The 19,591-nt window shown below is 37.8% G+C and overlaps 1 protein-coding gene across 1 annotated transcript; it reads left to right on the top strand.

Moving 5' to 3' along the window:
• The first annotated feature begins 1,382 nt into the window (after positions 1–1,382).
• On the top strand, positions 1,383–17,976 carry morc2 (MORC family CW-type zinc finger 2). Its single transcript, XM_062992840.1, has 27 exons — positions 1,383–1,484; positions 3,017–3,177; positions 4,754–4,807; positions 5,008–5,042; positions 5,223–5,291; positions 5,400–5,490; positions 5,613–5,721; positions 6,258–6,417; positions 6,506–6,617; positions 6,709–6,834; positions 8,479–8,558; positions 8,697–8,779; positions 9,068–9,153; positions 9,767–9,907; positions 10,445–10,599; positions 10,875–11,003; positions 11,118–11,223; positions 11,347–11,479; positions 11,562–11,648; positions 11,757–12,038; positions 12,497–12,757; positions 12,879–12,927; positions 13,026–13,164; positions 15,296–15,472; positions 15,574–15,667; positions 15,869–16,057; positions 17,219–17,976. Exons 2-27 carry the CDS (start codon positions 3,110–3,112, stop codon positions 17,285–17,287), a joined length of 3,084 nt encoding a protein of 1,027 aa, XP_062848910.1. The 5' UTR covers positions 1,383–1,484; positions 3,017–3,109; the 3' UTR covers positions 17,288–17,976.
• Positions 17,977–19,591: the final 1,615 nt, after the last annotated feature.

Here is a 19,591-nt window from a genome sequence, read left to right as displayed (position 1 = left end):
GAATACTGTTTCCAAGAAAGGGCATACATGGTCTGCAACAACGCTTAGGTAGATGGTACATGTCAAAGTTACATCCACATGGATGGCAGGACCCAAGGTTTCCCAGCAGAACATTGCCCAAAGCATCACACTGCCTTTGCCGGCTTGCCTTCTTCCCATAGTGCATCCTGGTGCCGCGTGTTCCCCAGGTAAGCGACGCACACACACCCGGCCCTCCACGTGATGTGAAAGAAAATGTGATTCATCAGACCTGGCCAACTTATTCCATTGCTCCGTGGTCCAGTTCGGATACTCACATGCCAATTGTTGGCGCTTTTGGCAGTGGACAGGGGTCAGCCTGGGCACCCTGACTGGTCTGTGGCTATGCAGCCCCATACGCAACAAACTGCGATGCACTGTGTATTGACACCTTTCTATCAGAACCAGCATTAACTTCTTCAGCAATTTGAGCTACTGTAGCTCATCTGTTGGATCGGACCACACGGGCCAGCCTTCGCTCCCCACATGCATCAGTGAGCCCTGGCCGCCCATGACCCTGTCACCGGTTTACCACTGTTCCTTCCTTGGACCACTTTTGATAGATACTGACCACCGCAGACCGGGAACACCCCACAAGAGCTGCAGTTTTGGAGATGCTCTGACCCAGTCATCTAGCCATCACAATTAAGCCCTGCTTCTAACATGAGAAAATGTTCACTTGCTGGCTAATATATCCCACCCACTAACAGGTGCCATGATAAAGAGATAATCAGTGTTATTCACGTCACCTGTCAGTGGTCATAATGTTACGCCTACTCAGTGTACCTTCCCAAGTTGTGGCCACAGCTTATTTATCTTGTTTCCACACCTCACTAAGGCATGGCCATGACATTTTTTTTAAATCTTATTTCCACACCTTAAGTTATGGCCTGACTTAATTTATCTAAATGCCACACAGTACTGTCACGTGTTATTTTGATTATACCTGGCAGGTTAGCCAGGCCAATGACGTGACTGCAGCCTAACCCACGTTGCAGTGCTGGCCCACTTCAATACCCAATCCGAATGATTTCTCCAGCTAACTAAATTATCTGTAGAGAAATTAATGTAAAGAATCACCTAGTATTTGTTTGGTAAAGTAGATATAAATAGGAATATAGCAATCATTATTTATATAACTCCCGGCAAAAAAAACAGTATAGCCCTTTGGATTACCACGACTCCGCCATGAGGGCGAGTAACAGTCTTATTGACAGACAGTCGTGTTTGCGAATGAAAGAGTCAGAAGGCGAAATTCTGTGTTGTAATTGGTTGAGGTCTGGTGATGGGGGCGGGACAGAGTGCAGGGGTGTTTAGCGCAGGACAGAGCTGTGCACTGTGCTGATTTTTCGCGGCCTTAAGATTCTAGTTCTTATGTGCACGGAACAGGAATTAACACCATTAACTTCTGACAACACTAAACAACACTGGACAGAAACAAACGGCACGGCCTGGAAAATCAAATGGTTTGCGTGATTAAAATCCCGTTTTTGCTTTTCTCCCTGTACATACTGCTATTTGAATATTAGTTAGCTACCGTTAGCGAGCTAGCAGTTTGTTGCCGAGGCTATGGCATTATTAAGTATAGCAATAGCAGAGCACAACTTAATCACCGTGAACGCAGTTTCTGTTTGTAAATGAAGTGACTCGACGATAGGCTTGAGTTTAGTCTCTGTATGTCTGGTACTGGTATTGACCCTTCTTTACACTAGGTTTACTAATTCAGTGCTTTAAACTGCACAGACTGGGCCGTATGTCGCTCTCAGAAGGCGTGTTTAGCAGCACCATGCAGCTCTAAAGTGCCTGGACATGGCTACCTTTCAGATTACCAGGCCTGCACTTATACCTGAGCTGTTGCTTCATTTATAAATTCTTTGACACCATTTCTCTACCACTGATGTCAGGTCACGTGGAACAAGCTGAGTTAAAGTTCCTATAGGCAGGCATGGTTAGATGATACCAGTAGATTGACACCATGATGCACCTTTCTGATAATTCTGGGTATTTTTAGTGCTTTTATCCTTTCATCGTTTCTAACGTAATGATGAATATACACAGAGCTGCCATTCATTAAGCCAGCAGACTATGCCCATCACATCTGTATCTATGTTTACCGTGGTTCAAATCAATGCTTGCACATATGGTTGGCATGGAAGCCATAAAACCATCGGTTATGGGATGTTACTTAGTTTTGTAATCATTGGGGTGTTTGCTTTTTATTTTATTTCCCATTTAGTTTAAAAAAAAAAATCCATTTAAAGAATAAGGCTCATGCTCCCGTTTTGGATATAACATGTAAAACACACAGCTGATCCTAATAAGCAGCATGTGTTGACACCAGTGTTGTTATATTTTTTTCCTAATGTAATGCCCCACACACATGTACACACACTAAGCTTTGAATATTGACTGATAGAAATTGGAAATGTATTGTGCTGACCAGGATGCTCATCACATTTCCAGTAATACTTCTTGACTAACTGTGTTGTGCATGATTAAATGAAATCTAAAAACAGTTTGTCTGTAAGTGATGATATCAGCTGCCATAGATGCTCCCATACATCTGGAGGGAAAGTTTTAGTCCACTGTCTGTGATTCTTGTTATTCTATTTCTTTGCCTTATATGGCCTAACTGTACAGGCTAACTAAAGTCTCTGACAATATCAGCAACATAGTGTACAGTTGGTACCAGTTATATTTCTGTTAGAAGAGCATGTGTAGTTACAAATGTAGGTTGTTATAACTAACAGCATTATGTTTACAGTTTGAACTCAAAGATGATGCACTCAAATTCCTTATACTTTTCACTTGTTTCACATCTTTTGGTAGAAATAATTAATATTATATTCTGGTTTATTGAATCTAATTCTAATTCATTCAAATTATCATCTAGGTCACCCAAAGAGGATGGGTCACAATGGTTAAAATAGTAAATAACATAATATCTATAATAAAGCATAATTGTTCATGAAGATTTTTTTTATTTGTCCTGTTAAAGGAGCTGGAGAACTGCAATCTCAAATGAGGCACGTTATTGGAAAATTATGTAAAGAAGACCAGTGACTAGTGGTTTTATTATTTGCTTGGGACAATGGCCTATTCAAGTTACAGCAGTTTAAACCGTGCCCAGCTCACCTTTGAATACCTACACACAAACTCGTAAGTATGACAAGGTTTTTTGAGTGAGAAAAAGCAAGTGTGTGAGCGCTGAATTTAAAAAAAATTAATATAAAAAAATAGCTCAGTCCCTTAATAATTCTGGTTTTAGATCTTTTAAATCTGAATTGAGTTGCATGTTTCAGAATGAAGTAAAATAGTTTTAATTTTGTTCTTAAAATGCTAGAAACTAATGCTGACAAACAAAGTGCTGAATACCTTCACTGAGTGTGAATGCATTGAATGAATGTGTTAAAAAAAGAAAAAGTTGAATACCTCCAGTTGACCATTCTTGCTTATTGTTTTTCAAAAATAATAGCTTCATTTGTTAAATCCACGTAAATTTGTTATCCATGTAAGATACCATATTGAGTTTCAGAAGGGCATGTTTCTTTAATTCTATTGCAAATGTTACATTATTTTCTGAATTGTTTGAAAAGCACACAAAATTAATATCATTTAAATGTTTTAGGCCTGGATTTATTTTTTCTGATGTATAGACTGCTGTAAAGATTATTGAGCAGTGGTAGTTCAGTGATGGACTAGTAATTGGGAGGTTGCTAATTCAGGCCCCACATCTGTCAGTTTGCCTGTTTGGCCCATGACCAATGCCCTTTTTTGATTTGTTTCATGACACAATTGTAAGTCGCTTTGTACAAAAGTGCTAAATAAGGTAAATGGAAAATACAACAAAAATGAGTGGAACAATAAGGGCTATATTAATACTGTTGGGAAATGTATTTGCCTGATTTTGAATCTGATTATCATATACTTTGTTTAACTGTGATAAAGCGATACATTCTTGCTGCTAGCCGCATTGTAGACTCTTATTCAAATAGACTGGCTATTTGAGTGTCCTACAATTAGTAGTGCCTGATTCTGTGTGCACTATACTGATCTCAGTTAGATTCAGCCTCTGGCAAATAAAAATTTTGTCAAATACTAACATTGTTTCATTGATAGAATATGTAGGTGATAAAATTAAATCAGCAACCACAATAGTCAATTCAGCTCCCCTTGTTCAAAATGCAGGTCTGCAGCAGTTGCCACATGAAATTGCAGAAATTACTGTGGTCATGTGTTATTTTTGATAAATTTGTAAAATTAGTCACTAATACTCAGATACAGTACATGTGGGCAAAATGTTCAGCCTAGTTTTTATTACCAGTGTTAATACACATGTTATTACCTTTTTCGTTCCACTCACCACTGACATAGTAACATTTTCATTTTGACCCCATACAACTACAAAAATATAATTTCATTTGAGCGGTATGTAATGGAGGTATTTAGACTAACCTGCCCCTAAAGTTTACGTTTTTCTGTACCTTACATAGGCTTGTTTTTGTAGCTGTGTGTGCTTTGTATTTCCTTAAAATATCACTGAACACTGGACATTTGGGGACCATCCATGTGCTGTCATAAGTTCATATTGTAATGTTAATTTTCCTAAAACAGATTCAGCAGTTTCCTGTCTAGCTAATATCTTAGACTTTCCATTTTTAACACATATGTACTGTAGGTGTGCTTAGTTGATTCAGATCAAAATCAAACCTATATGTGTGTTTTAAACCAATAGGACAACACATGAATTTCTGTTCGGAGCTTTGGCTGAACTTGTGGACAATTCAAGGTATCTGCCTTTCACTTCTTAAGAGATATTTAAAAATGTGGACATATATAAAGATGAAGTAAAAAATGATTGAAGTAGTACTAGTACATAAAAGTGCTGATCTAAAAACCTAGTGCTAGTCTGTATTTCCAAAAGTTGGGTATCAGTTCTTTCCTTATCAAACGTGTGAATATTAAAACTGTTATTTTCCTTACATTCAGAGATGCAAATGCTACAAGGATTGACATATATACAGGTACTATGTTCAGCAAACTTTGCTTTATTCTAGAATTCCTGCACAAATACACTTCAAAATTTTAAGCCGACAATTTCTTCAGAATTTACAATTAAGACATATGAGCCCTACCAGAATATTAAGAATGCAATGAAACTTTACATACAAACATTTGTGTATCCTTCTGTCTTTAAAATATAGAGAAAAGACAAGATCTTCGAGGAGGCTTTATGCTTTGTTTTTTGGATGATGGTTTTGGAATGGACCCAAGTAAGTCTAATAATATCAATCTAACTATACATCCCATGAAGCTCCAATCTAAACATGCAAAGCATGTGTTTGTTTAATCTTAGTAAAAAAAGTGATTATTTTGTATAGGTGAAGCAACACATGTTATTCAGTTTGGCAAATCCAGCAAGAGATTTCCTGAGTCCACTCATATTGGCCAGTACGGAAATGGACTGAAGTCGTAAGTGTCTTAAATACCTTAGTATGTAAAAAGTAACAGACTTTTCTTTTGTTTTTAATAAAAGGTCTGAATTGAATTTTCCACAATGCAATTAAAATTGTATTTGTATTTTTGTCTTTTAGTGGCTCAATGCGTATTGGTAAAGACTTTATTCTGTTTACAAAGAAAGAAGACCAATTAACATGTTTATTTTTGTCACGAACCTTTCATGAAGAAGAGGGATTGGATGAGGTAAGAAATGTTTTCAGTATGTGTACTGCTTGCTTTTTCTCGTGTGCAAGTGTACAATCTTTAGTGTGGTATTTTACTGGTATATGAATGTCTCCTATGAATGTGCCAAAAATGAATGCCAAAAGTCTGATGTAACTATACATTTTTGTTAGCTTTTTTAAAAATTAGAAATCATATAATTTGCATAACTGAGTAAAAACTAAATCCTTAAGAAATGTACTTGAATTTAGAAAATTCTGCACACAATCTTGGAAAGTTAGAAAGTTTAGACTGGTATTCAGCTAATTTGGGGTTGGTTAAAGCCACGCCAAACTTATCAAACCATGTTTATTATGGATCTCACTTTTGTAAATAGCGGCATAGCCCTACTTAAACACGAGAAGGCTTTTACCAAACTGTTGCCCTGAATTTGAACCTGTTAGCAGTGGGTAGGTAGAAGGAAGGGGTGTTCACGTACTTTCGAATACAGTGTATGTACAAAGACAAAAAGTGTATGTATTAAAGCACCAAATTAACTCACTTTAACATTTATGTAGGTAATTGTTCCATTACCCAGTTGGGATCTTAAGACCCAGCAGCCTATTACTCAAGACCCAGAGAAATATGCGATTGAGACAGAGCTTATCTTCAAGTACTCACCTTTCAAAAATGAGGAGCAGCTTTTCCAGCAGTTCAAGAAAATCGAAGGACCTAGTGGTATGAATTTTAAGTTCACAACGTACAATGCGCTCATTATGCTGTAGGTCTTAAAACGTTTGTTAATTTGTTGATCTTTCTTCTGTAGGCACTTTGGTTATAGTTTATAATTTAAAACTAATGGACAACAGGGAGCCTGAGTTGGATGTGCAGACTGATCACCAAGATATCCTAATGGCAGGCACATCTGTAGAGGGAGTGTAAGTATATCCAATATCCTCCTCTTACTTCTGTGTTATTTCGTGTTCTTTTTAACCTTTTCTCTCTTTCTTGCTGTTCTTACTAAAACAGAAAGCCTGAAAGGCGCTCATTTCGTGCCTATGCTGCTGTTCTCTACATTGATCCCAGGATGAGAATATTCATTCAGGGACACAAAGTCAGGACTAAGAGGCTCTCCTGCTGCTTATATAACCCTAGGTACACATTTACACATGCACACACAAAGTAACCAAACAAAAATGGAAAAATTGTAATACTTATTTTAGAGATATTCATCTGATTATGATAAAAAATAAGAATCTCTGCATAGTTAGGTTTAGCAGTAGTGCATTCATGGCAAACATATTTGTAGACATTATTTTTAAACCAACAGTTGTCATCTGACAGAGCACACTCTTGAAACATAAAATGTAGTCATAATGCTGTGTGTATAAATATGTAATACATGGCCCTCTAATATAAATAAAGTAGGGCTGTCAAACGATTAAAAATTTTAATCGCGATTAATCTCAGAATTTTACATAGTTAATCGTGATTAATCGCATTTAAAAAAATCTGTGTAAATGTTATAGAAAACAAGGATTTTAAGTGAAATGTTACAATTAAAATGGTGAACATATTTTATGCTAAATGTACTGATGTTAAAAACTGCTGGGACAAGAGAAAACTGTAAGGGAGTTTTATTCACTCACATATTAGGCAGTAATACTATCCAGCAGAGACCCTTGACTTCGTATATATGTCAGATGCGCGGTTATTGTAACAGACTTTTCTGTGGTTGTATCGTGACGATGGTTTGATGGACGTTTCTACACGAAGTGAGTGTGTTTTCACTAGGGATGCATCGATACCATTTTTTCCCAACCGAGTACAAGTACATGTATTTTTGTACTCGCCGATACCTATTTAGAATGATGCAATCTGGAGCATTATGGGATAGTGGAGTTTTTAGTGTAAAATAGTGCAGTGGAACAGTTGCTTGCCATCACTAATTGTAAAAAAAAAAAACACCGCACAGACATTATTGAGAAAGCTTCTGACAAGCTAACGTAAACGTTCATTAATAAACGCACGTAATTAACGTTGTGCATACATGCGATGCGATTCTGCTCATTGAAATATTTACTTTAAAAAGATAATACAGTCCGATCCCATCTGAGCCGATTCTATCAGCACGTTCGTGGTTCACCTCGGTAAATCGTAAACGACTCTGAGTCGACTCCCGCTCTGTGGTAATAACCAGTATAATTAAGCCTGAGCTTTATAAGGTAAGCGAGTCACACAGAATGTTCTGTAGTAGTTGGTGTTTATTTACAACCGCATCATTCATCATAACAGTAAACACGGAGAGATGACTGAGAAAAGAAACTTACGCTGCGCTTACAATGAATCGATTCTTGAATCACTTGTATCGACACTGTGAACAGAGAATTGAACACAAACAGCGGTCGCTGCTTTTGTAACCGGTTTATCTTCACTGTTAGCTCTATTTTTAAGGGTTTTTTTTGTCAAACGGAACTAAATAACATTAAACGTGCGTGTGAGCGTGGTCAGTGAGAATAATTCAATCTGTCTCCCGTGGGTGAAAAATTAATTGCTTTAGTTTTAGAAGTGAAAAAATCTCGTGATGTAATTAGTGCGTTAACGGCACTATTTTTTTTAAATCTCGTTAAATTGAGATTGCGTTAATGCGTTATTATCGCGTTAACTTCGACAGCCCTAAAATAAAGTAAAATTAACTAAAATATAGATAATTGTCATCATTGTTGATCTAATTTGTAACTGCAAATAAACTTTTATTATGAACGGGCATAGGCAGAATCATGTTTGTTCTCATTGCAGAATGTATAAATACACATCAACACGGTTTAAAACACGTGCTGAACAAGAAGTGAAGAAAGCTGATCACCTCGCAAAACTTGGTAAGTGAAATAAAATATAATTGTACTGTACTGGGATGTAGGGGGATAGATCTAAAAACATGTTAAAATATGCTGAGTAGGTTTGTATAGATTGCTTGATATTTGTGGACAAATTATTATTATTTTTTTGTATTAAAGCGGAGGAGAAGGCCAGAGAAGCAGAGAGTAAAGCTCGCGCTCTGGAACTGAAGCTGGGAAGTGATTTATCAAAAGAGGCCAGGGTGAGGACTCACATTCTGCATACTATACAAAGATGTGGCATTTTAGAGGAAAATCTGATTAACTGAGTGGAAAAAAATCCTTTTATGGCAGCTCATGTTGGCTCAGCCTTGTCACTTTTGTTGGCTTTTCTCTTAATTTGTTACCTGTCTTTAAATTTGTTGGTCATACAATTAACACAAATGACAAACCCAAATGTCTTGTAATAGAAAACAGCAATAGTCCTTTTGGTCTGTTGAATTCTGGTATGCTTGAATCTTTAATATGCAGACTTTGGTCTCAATTTTTAGGTTGCATTGAGAAAAGCTCAAGATTCTGCTGCAGCACTTCGAGCCGAAGCATCCAGAAAACAATCCATTTATGCCTCAAAACAGAAGTAAGGCAACACAGACACACACACAGATATGTGGATACTTAGTTTAAAGATTTCAACAGTTAGGGGATGGCCTGTGATCTGTGCTTAACTTTAACTTTTAAGGTTCATAAATACATGGTTAGATGAGTTTGCTGCAAACAACATCCAGTGGATTTCAAAGAACTATGACCTCAACCCCACTGAACACTTTTGGGATGAATTGGATCATTGTGTGCCAGGCCTTTTTATCTAACATCAGTGCCTTCACGCATGTTTTCAAATGGGCATTTTTACAGACACTCTCGGCCTCCAAGATTTTGCAGCAAGCCTTACAAGGACAGTAGAGGCTGTTATAGCTGTTGGGGGCAACTCCATAATAATTCCCATGGTTTTGAAATCGGTTGTCCAGCAAGCTTCTGGCCAGGGGTCTACATACTTTTGGCCATACAGTATATATGTATAGACATATTTAGTGATGCTCTGTAGAGTTACTTTTTAGAAGTGGACTACATCTTAATGTGTACTTCCTTTTTAATGATGATTTAAGCTTTTTATTAGCATAAACTATCCTTTAAGTCTTTAGGTAGGTCTAGCACTGGTTTTGACAATCTTGATGCTTTTATTCACATGGCAGGGCACTAAAGGAGCCCAAAGAGCTCAACTTCATCTTTGGCGTAAACATTGAAAGGCGAGACCAAGACGGCATGTTTATTTACAACTGTAGTCGGCTTATCAAAATGTATGAGAAGACTGGACCACAGCTGGAGGGTGGAATGTAAGTTGGCCTAATTTTTCTGATCTATTCTAATTTATTCTACTCAATTTTTGCTTACAAATCACTACAGCCTGGAACACTGAAAATCTATGGACATTTACCTTATTCTAGTCATATGAGGCTAGGTGCCAATCTCTGAACAAGGATTGGTTCTAAGGAAAGTCATTGAAAATGTTGGCTATGAACTACGCTGACCTCAATTGTGGTCATTTCCACAGCTGTTCTCCTAGAGGTGTTTTAATGCACAGTTGTATTTTTTGGTATTGCAGTCAACTGCAAACTCACAAACACACAAAGTATGTAACCATACCATTCATAGTGTAATAATTAGGCACACTGTTTAGTATGTCAGTGTGCTATGTGGACACATTCTGCTTTAACTGCAGTCTTACTTTAAGCTTTGCCTTAATGAGGTATGATGGGTTTATAAGAGTTAATTTCTGTCTAAATTATGTAATAATGTCTTTCACAAGATTTGTAAGTCTGGCTCTGTGTGTACTGACTGTAGGGTGATTGTTGTGTTTCTGCATGTTTCAGGGCATGTGGGGGAGTAGTAGGGGTGGTAGATGTTCCATATCTTGTATTAGAGCCAACACATAACAAGCAAGATTTTGCAGATGCTAAAGAGTACAGGCACTTACTCAGAGCCATGGGAGAATATCTTGCTCAGTACTGGAAGGACATTGGTGTAGGTGAGTGTGTGCACATTTGGTAAAATTTGGATTGTCAGTCTATGCAGTGCTGATATACAGAAATATGCCATAATCAAATAAGCTATTTGATAAACCAAGTTAGTTTTTAAACTGTGACCCTACATTGGCTGACCAGTTAAAAATATTGTACTTGGTATATCTCTTTCGCTGTATGAAGTAATACAATTGCAATATGGTTTTTTTTCTATATTGTGTCACAGTCTTTTTTTGTTCAAAGACAATTGATCAGTTGTATACTTTTATTTATTAAACAGCCCAGAAAGGCATAGCCAAGTTCTGGGATGAGTTTGGTTACTTGTCGGCAAACTGGAATGCTTCACCTTCAAATGATCTGAGGTTCCGTCGACGCAGAGCCATGGAGATTCCAGTCACGATACAATGTGGTAGGGGCACATTGCTGTTCAAAATCTTAACATTATACTTGTAAAAGCTTGACTGTATGGCGGCAGTGCCTTACTATCACTTCTTTCAATTTTCTCTTTTTCTTTTTCTCCCAGATAAATGTCTGAAGTGGCGAACACTGCCATTTCAGATGGATGCTGTGGATAAGCGCTATCCAGATAGCTGGGTTTGTCTCATGAATCCTGATGGAACACAGGATAGGTAAAAAAAAATATCAGATACGAATTTGATATTTTGATATTTGATACTGATATTGAACTTTTTTGTTCATTTTTGAATTGTTATTTTTATCTCTTTGTCTGCTACTGGTTTCTGTTCTTTTAGGTGTGATGCTCCTGAGCAGAAGCAGAATTTACCAATTGGTGTTTTGAAAAAAGACACCAAAACCTCACAGGACAAACAGAAAGAGCTTTCTGAGAAAATTCGTCAGCAACAGGAGAAATTAGAGGCCCTACAGGTACAGTGTCGTCCATTCCTGCCTATTTTTGCTTTACCTTATGTATTATGTAGGAGCATTAATGTAACCCATATCATTACAGAAAACCACAACTGTAAAGTCAGCGGCAGATATAAAACAGCTTCCTTTAGAGGTTAGCACAAAACCTACAGAAGTGCGGACAGCACAGGTACTGCTTATGCTTTACTGTGTGTAAACTCTGTGTGTGTTGTGTGGAGCGAGACAGTAAGTATGTAATACTACAAGAGAAAACAATCTAATTTGTTTATCTTTCCAGGCTGCCACTCGGTCATCACAGCGTGCAGCTGCCCGTCCACGTTCACCTCCGCTTCCTGCTGTAGTCAAAAACGCTGCTAGTCAGCCGACTAAAACCCAGTCCCCTAAGTCTTCAACCCCTACACGTCTGACTAGAACCACTGCAGCTGCTTCCACTTTAGCCAAAGGCAAATCGACACCTACCACACCAGCCAAATCAGTAAAAGTTGCCCCTAAAGCTGCAGCCACACCTCCATCAAAAAATCTGGCTCGCAGAAGTGCGTCTCAATCCCGCAGTTCAACAGTGAGTACACAACATTTGGATTTTCATTTGAAATACGCATAGATATTGTTTTTAATTTAATTGAGCACTTCATGTTTACTTATGTTAAGCAGACTAAAGGTTATCTACAAGGGGACACTGTTGTGCATTGGAACCAATCACAGAGGTGCTTTACATCAGTGATAGTGTGCCCCTGTTTGATTATTTTTAAAGGATGTACAAAGGGGGGTGGACGGTATAGCTTTAATCCTTTATCGCCTAAACAATTTGGACAGGATGTAATCATATTGTCCAGCCCTAAATTGCCCTAAATTAGACCAAGACTTCCAAGAAACAGTTGTATAGTTCTTACCTGTAATTGCAGGACCTAAATGATCAGCAGCATTGGGCTGTTTTTGACTCAACAACTTTTTTTGTTTGGTCATGGACAGTTTAATTCTTAGACTTTTGATTATGGTTTGATCTGTAATTGGTTCCAGCCGTCCTCCACAAAGCAATCTAGCAGACAAGCTTCAGCTAGCAAAAGAGGAAGTGCCAAAAAGGGTAAAGCGCAAGACGATGAAGAGGAAGAAAGTGAGGAAGAAGAGGACCAAAAAGAGGAGGAGGAAGAAGAGGGTGAGAGCGAAGAGGAGGAAGAGCCACAACCCAAGAAATCTAAACTGGCAGCAACTGCTCAGGATCATGGAAAAGTACAAGTGCAAAAGAAGGTCCCAACAACCAAAGAAGTTAACAGCACAGAGGTACTTTTATTCTACCAGTGCTTTCTGCTTGTGTTATATTCTATAAACAATGTAAACCAATGTTGCCTTACAGTAAACAAATACAGTACTTATACACCTAATCATGAGCTTTTTTCATTAGGGAGTAAGCAATAGCTCAGAGGATGATGGAGTGAAAAATGCCCATAAAGGTATGCACATAGCTTTCCTTATGTGAAAAGACAGTAGCATGGCATTGGTGGACATGTAATCATATGTTTTTGTGTGTTTGCTTGTATGTATTTTTCAGATAAAGGTTTGCTGGTTGAGGCTAAGGTAAATGGAGAATGGTTCACTGGTCGGGTGACTGCAGTAGAGACTGGAAAGGACAGTGTGCGCTGGAAAGTCAAATTTGATTATGTCCCCACGAACACTCCACGAGACCGCTGGTATGAATCTACATGATCATGACCATTTTTTCTCCAAGTCAATTAAAATATACAGGGTGGGCCATTTATATGGATACACCTAAATAAAATGGGAATGGTTGGTGATATTAACTTCCTGTTTGTGGCACATTAGTATAAGGGAGGGGGAAAACTTTTCAAGATGGGTGGTGACCATGGCGGCCATTTTGAAGTCGGCCAGTTTGGATCCAACTTTAGTTTTTTCAATGGGAAGAGGGTCATGTGACACATCAAACTTATTGAGAATTTCACAAGAAAAACAATGGTGTGCTTGGTTTTAACGTAACTTTATTCTTTCATGAGTTATTTACAAGTTTCTGACCACTTATAAAATGTGTTGAAAGTGCTGCCCATTGTGTTGGATTGTCAATGCAACCCTCTTCTCCCACTCTTCACACACTGATAGCAACACCGCAGAAGAAATGCTAGCACAGGCTTCCAGTATCCGTAGTTTCAGGTGCTGCACATCTCGTATCTTCACAGCATAGACAATTGCCTTCAGATGACCCCAAAGATAAAAGTCTAAGGGGGTCAGATCGGGAGACCTTGGGGGCCATTCAACTGGCCCACGACGACCAATCCACTTTCCAGGAAACTGTTCATCTAGGAATGCTCGGACCTGACACCCATAATGTGGTGGTGCACCATCTTGCTGGAAAAACTCAGGGAACGTGCCAGCTTCAGTGCATAAAGAGGGAAACACATCATCATGTAGCAATTTCAAATATCCAGTGGCCTTGAGGTTTCCATTGATGAAGAATGGCCCCACTAACTTTGTACCCCATATACCACACCATACCATCAATTTTTGTGTTCCAACAGTCTTGGAGGGATCTATCCAATATGGGTTAGTGTCAGACCAATAGCGGTGGTTTTGTTTGTTAACTTCACCATTCACATAAAAGTTTGCCTCATCACTGAACAAAATGTTCTGTGTAAACTGAGGGTCCTGTTCCAATTTTTGTTTTGCCCATTTTGCAAATTCAGTGCGCCGATCTGGGTCATCCTCGTTGAGATGCTGCAGCAGCTGGAGTTTGTAAGGGTGCCATTTGTGAGTAGCTAATATCAGACATCAACACAATTTCTATCCGCTCCTCACGTGTTAACCTCTGCGACATGTCAATGGCTGTAAACAAAGAGAAGCTTGTAAATAACTCATGAAAGAATAAAGTTACGTTAAAACCAAGCACACCATTGTTTTTCTTGTAAAATTCTCAATAAGTTTGATGTGTCACATGACCCTCTTCCCATTGAAAAAACTAAAGTTGGATCCAAAATGGCCGACTTCAAAATGGCCGCCATGGTCACCACCCATCTTGAAAAGTTTTTCCCCTCCCATATACTAATGTGCCACAAACAGGAAGTTAATATCACCAACCATTCCCATTTTATTTAGGTGCATCCATATAAATGGCCCACCCTGTACTATAAAAAAAATAAACGTAATACTTGCATGTGTCAATGTACAACATTTTATTCAAGTGAACACATAAAGGTTAGATTGGGGCTCAAGGGTGGTGCAGCGGTAAAATATGCTAGCCCACTAATGCTGAGATTCTGGCTTCATATGTCAGCTGTGCTATCGGCTGGTCGTGCATCTACACAGACATTATTTGCTAATGTCTTAAGGCTTGGCTAGGGCCTTTGGGAGGTTCACTTGTCATTGCACATTCAGTGCTGGTCCCAAGCCCAGATAAACAGAAGAGGGTTTGCACCAAGAAGGGCATCTGGTTTAAAAAACTGTCCCAAATGAGAATGAGCCGCTGTGGCTACCCCTAATTATGAGAACAGCCAAAAGAAAGAGTGGAAGAAAGTGACTTGATTGGTGAGGGGGAAATTGGACATGTCTCTCGTGTTCATTTTGAAGGCCATTACAATTTCTAAATATTCATAACATTTTTAAATACAGATTTTAGTCATTGACCCTACTGTTGTACACATTCAGTATGAAAGATATTGGTCTGACCACAGACATTCTGATTACTAGTCTAGTACCTTAACCACTAGGCTACACTGTCCCTGTATGTGTGAAATATATTGGAAAGACTGCCTTTTCTTTTTTGTGTTATAGTGGTATGTTTTATGTGTTTGTTTTGTTTACTTTCTTTATAAGGGTGTTTAAGGGCAGTGATGATGTTCGTCTCATGCGTCCTGCTTCACCAGAGTCACATAGTCCAGACACAAATCAGGGCCCAGCACGTTCTGTAACCCCGCCGACGGCAGCAGAACCTGATACAACCCAGAGTGGCCCGAGCAGAGAAACGACAGAAGGTCTTGTCACTATGATGAGGTGAGTGGTGTATATGTGTGAAACGGAGTGTAAATAACAGTGTAATTCTTCACCTGTTCTCACTTCAGATGATTTTACATTAAATGCTTTGTTTATTATAGGACGTTGTTGAGGTACTTTTTCCCACCGGATTTCCGAATCCCAAAAGATTCTGTCAACACTATGAGTGCTGAGGACCTTGTGGCCTTCCCCATTGTAAGTAGTTTTCACTCATGGAGAACACTACTGAGTGCTGTACAGAACAACTGCAATAATTAGAATTTCTTCCTAAAGGGGATGGAAGGGAAACTTATTATTTTGGTTTAGAAAAGTCAAGTCCACATCTTAGTCCTAAACGGCTGTGTCTGTGTTTGTATAAAATTATCAGTAATTAACACTTATGCCTGTGTGCTACAGAAAGAGTATTTTCAACAATACGAGGCAGGGCTGCAGAAGCTTTGTAACTCGTACCAGAGTCGTGCTGATTCTCGCGCTCGGGCCGTGGAGGAAAAGAGCAGTGGAGCAGAGGCCAAACTCAAAGAGTCGGAGGAGAAACTTCGCAAACTCCGAACAAACATTGTCGCACTGCTGCAGAAAGTTCAGGAGGTCTGTATCATTACACACTCACTCATGCAGTTTTAGCATCCAATAAAAACATTACACATATACAATCACACACACTCACACCAATATTAGAAAAATACATAAATAAATAATTAGATGGCTTTAAAGGTTTTAGAAAAACGGAAGGCTCACTTTTTAAAATAACACCAACCAGTTTACAACACTTGACATATGTATCCTTCATACAGTAGATTGATGTGATAATTCTATCATATCAATTTTTCATTCTATTCTGGCATTTTTTTTTATTCCATTCTAATAGAATATACTTCTGTTTTTCTATTATTTTCTTTAAATCATCTCACACTCTTACACTAAAATTACACCATACTTTTCCTGGTGTCTTACTATATCAGTGTGCAAACTTTTGCACTATTATTACTAGTTTTTCCCTAATAGAGTTAATGATATATTCAGTAACTGCATTATCATTTTCATTACATAACATTGTCAGCCGTTTCAGTTCAACATACCCACTTGACTTTACAAATGCTCCTGACAGAATGGGCCCAAATTTTTCAAAGGCACACTCCAAAGTCTTTGAAGAAGGAAAGCCTTCTCTAAAGAGAAAGGGCTCTTATAGCTACAAAGCAGTAATAAATTCACTTATATGTCCAGCATTTTGAAATGGGATGTCCAACAAGCTCTTCATTAAGTGTTTGCATACTTTTGGCCATACAGTACATTTGCAACAGTTTGACCTAAAGCATTTCCTCCACATGCAATTGATTTTTTAAAAATAAAATACAAATAATACATTTTAAAGTCCTCTGGTTTGATACAACTTTATATTGTTGATGATACAGTGATGGTGATAGTATACGTTTGACCTGAACACAAGTAATGAATCTCAAATAAAGTGCACTCACACTGTTCTCAAATCCTCAGTTTTTATTTGCCCATATTCCTGAATATATACTTTTGCAGTTAACTGTTGTAATCATAAGATCTAATTCATGAAGGGTATATTTGACATTAATGACAAAAAGCATTGTCTACCCTGGTTACCCCTTGTATTATTGTGTTCAACCACTAATTGTGTTAGGTGGGTCACAGAAGAATACTTACACTATATGAAGTTAGAATTTTAAATATTTTAATGTGTTTAACATTCATATAACTTGGGACGTGTGTTTCTTTCAGGATATTGAAATTAGCAGTGATGATGAACTGGATGCCTACATTGAGGATCTAGTTACCAAGGGAGAGTAAAGCGTGGAAGTTGTCTGTACAGCTGTTCCTGATCTTCATTCTCACATTGTCTCAGACTTAGTTTTTTATTTGTTTCTAAATATGCCTTGCTTATGTTTTATGTTCTGTGGACTGAAGTTGTCGAGAGTTTTAGGTTCTTCATTCACACCCAATTCCATATCTGAGCAAGCAGTATTTTACCACTGTTAATACGGCTTCTTCTCTACCGGATGCTTATATTTTAAACAATGACCAAAGGAGCCAAAAGCCCCACATATTTTGTTGGACATATACACTAGCCGGTTTCATTTGAACATGTCATTCAATTGTTAAGTAATTTCTTTGCAAAGGATGATTAGTATTTTGCAACACGTCATTCCCAGCTCTGAATTGCTCTGTCAGTTTGCTCTTTCAGCAATTAAAACAAACAAACAAACAAAAATACTGTTTAAAGAAGGCTGTTTCCAAACCAGTATGACTGTGAGAGGGTTTCAAAGAATTTTCAGATTCCTATTTGCTGCTACATTTTTGTTTGTCCCTACATTGTCTGTTTTTCAAGCATGATTGTGTTGTCCAAAACAGTCCATTTTCTTCCTTTAAGTGTAATACAATTTACCCCTTCTTCAGAAACATTTAGTTATCATCTTTATATCTAAGTATATTTTTAAAACAATTTTAAGAAAACGTTCCAATAAAAGTTAGGGTGTAAATGTGGTTTTGTGGTGTTTATAAAAGTTACATGAATAATTAGTATACATTACCTTGATTTAATGTGACAATGCACTGCTTTTCCAAATGCCTTTTTTAATAAATCTTGTATTACTGTGTAAAAAGTCACATCTAGCCACCTGGTAGACATTATACAGTTTAGGGTGTGAAGCACCAGTTAAAGTGTATTTTACAAGTGCTAAGATTACCAACGTGTTTAAGATTTAAAAGAATAGTTTTTTAAGAGTTTAAAAGAAATCGTAGATATATTTAAAATGTCATTTCAGTAAAACCAAAAATCCATTTTTTATCTGAAAAAGTAACAGTCCAGTAAACATGTTAGAACAATATAAATATACCGTACAATTACTTATTACGGTATGATTTCTAGACGTTTCGACTGTGGGCAGTAAAAGGTATTGAGTGGAAATGCATTTAAACATATGATAAAGCCAGATCTACATTTAGAGCTTGATTTAAGTCTCCCTTTATAAAAAAAAATCCACAGCCTAGCCATAGGTAGGTGCACTCTCAGGTTAGGTTCCCAAGCCAGGATAAATAAAAAGGGATTGCTTCAGGGGGGACATTGGTGTTAAAACTGTGCCAAATCATTCACGACAGGAACGGTACTCGTTACACAAGATTCTTCAGTTCACAAGGTTATATCAAACACAGGCCTGGGCAATTTTGTATCTCCAATTCACCTTACTTGCATGTCTTTGGACTGTGGGAGGAAACCCACACAGACACAGGGAGAACATGCACACAGAAAGGACCCGGACCGCCCCACCTGGGGATCGAACCCAGGACCTTCTTGCTGTGAGGCAACAGTGCTACCCACTGAGCTTCCGTGCCGCCCCTTATGTTCAGGTAAAATGTAGCACCAAAAAAAATCAGCTTCATGGAAGAACAACTGTATTTGATATTTTTGTTTTTACGGTTTAACGCATTTAAAAGTTCATTCATTCTTTAAATCATTAATGTAGCTGAGTGGGAGGCTGTAACTCACCACGATGCAGTTAATTTAATACTAGGAACATACATTATTTATATACTAGGTTAATTTTAATATGACAGGGTGGTACACTATCGAGTAGTAACTCATGAATGCCCATTTCACTTTAGAAAAGTGTCTTATTTTAGCTGGATTTTTGTTTCAATTAATCTAATACATGGGATAATAATGAATAAAATACATCTTACGAACATGTTGGTGTTATACACTGATTGTGTTAGTTGCACACATGGCGACCAGTGATTTCAGACCAATAATCTTTAAAGTGTATGTGATGCAAAATCTTATTTCTCCCATAATGTCTGATGTCCCAAGTTACTGACTTCATCCTACAGCAAGATACTTTCTTTAAACAAAAAAGGCAAAACCAGCGTTAAACCAGTGAAAAATAACAAATAAAAATGAAGTTAGTCAAATAAAAATACATATACATATCTCAGTATATAAAGTTCATCAAATTATATCTTACGCAAGTCAAAAGTCTAATAATTGTAAAATATACTTAGCTTCGTTTAAAGAAGAAACGACAGTCTATTCACAACACAACACAGATCTGAACTCGGAGTAAAAGCCCAAATGTGCTGAGCTGCTTCGGCTTGCGC

The sequence above is a fragment of the Trichomycterus rosablanca genome, chromosome 1 (assembly GCF_030014385.1).
Source record: "Trichomycterus rosablanca isolate fTriRos1 chromosome 1, fTriRos1.hap1, whole genome shotgun sequence".
NCBI lineage: Eukaryota > Metazoa > Chordata > Actinopteri > Siluriformes > Trichomycteridae > Trichomycterus > Trichomycterus rosablanca.
This window is presented reverse-complemented; position numbering and strand designations above follow the sequence as displayed.

Excerpts from the sequence above, each read along its gene's own strand:
- morc2 (XM_062992840.1), top strand. The coding sequence starts at position 3,110 with ATGGCCTATTCAAGTTACAGCAGTTTAAACCGTGCCCAGCTCACCTTT. Across the intron at positions 8,559-8,696 it reads TGATCACCTCGCAAAACTTG|CGGAGGAGAAGGCCAGAGAA; the intron begins GTAAGTGAAATA and ends TTTGTATTAAAG. Across the intron at positions 11,480-11,561 it reads AGAAATTAGAGGCCCTACAG|AAAACCACAACTGTAAAGTC; the intron begins GTACAGTGTCGT and ends ATATCATTACAG.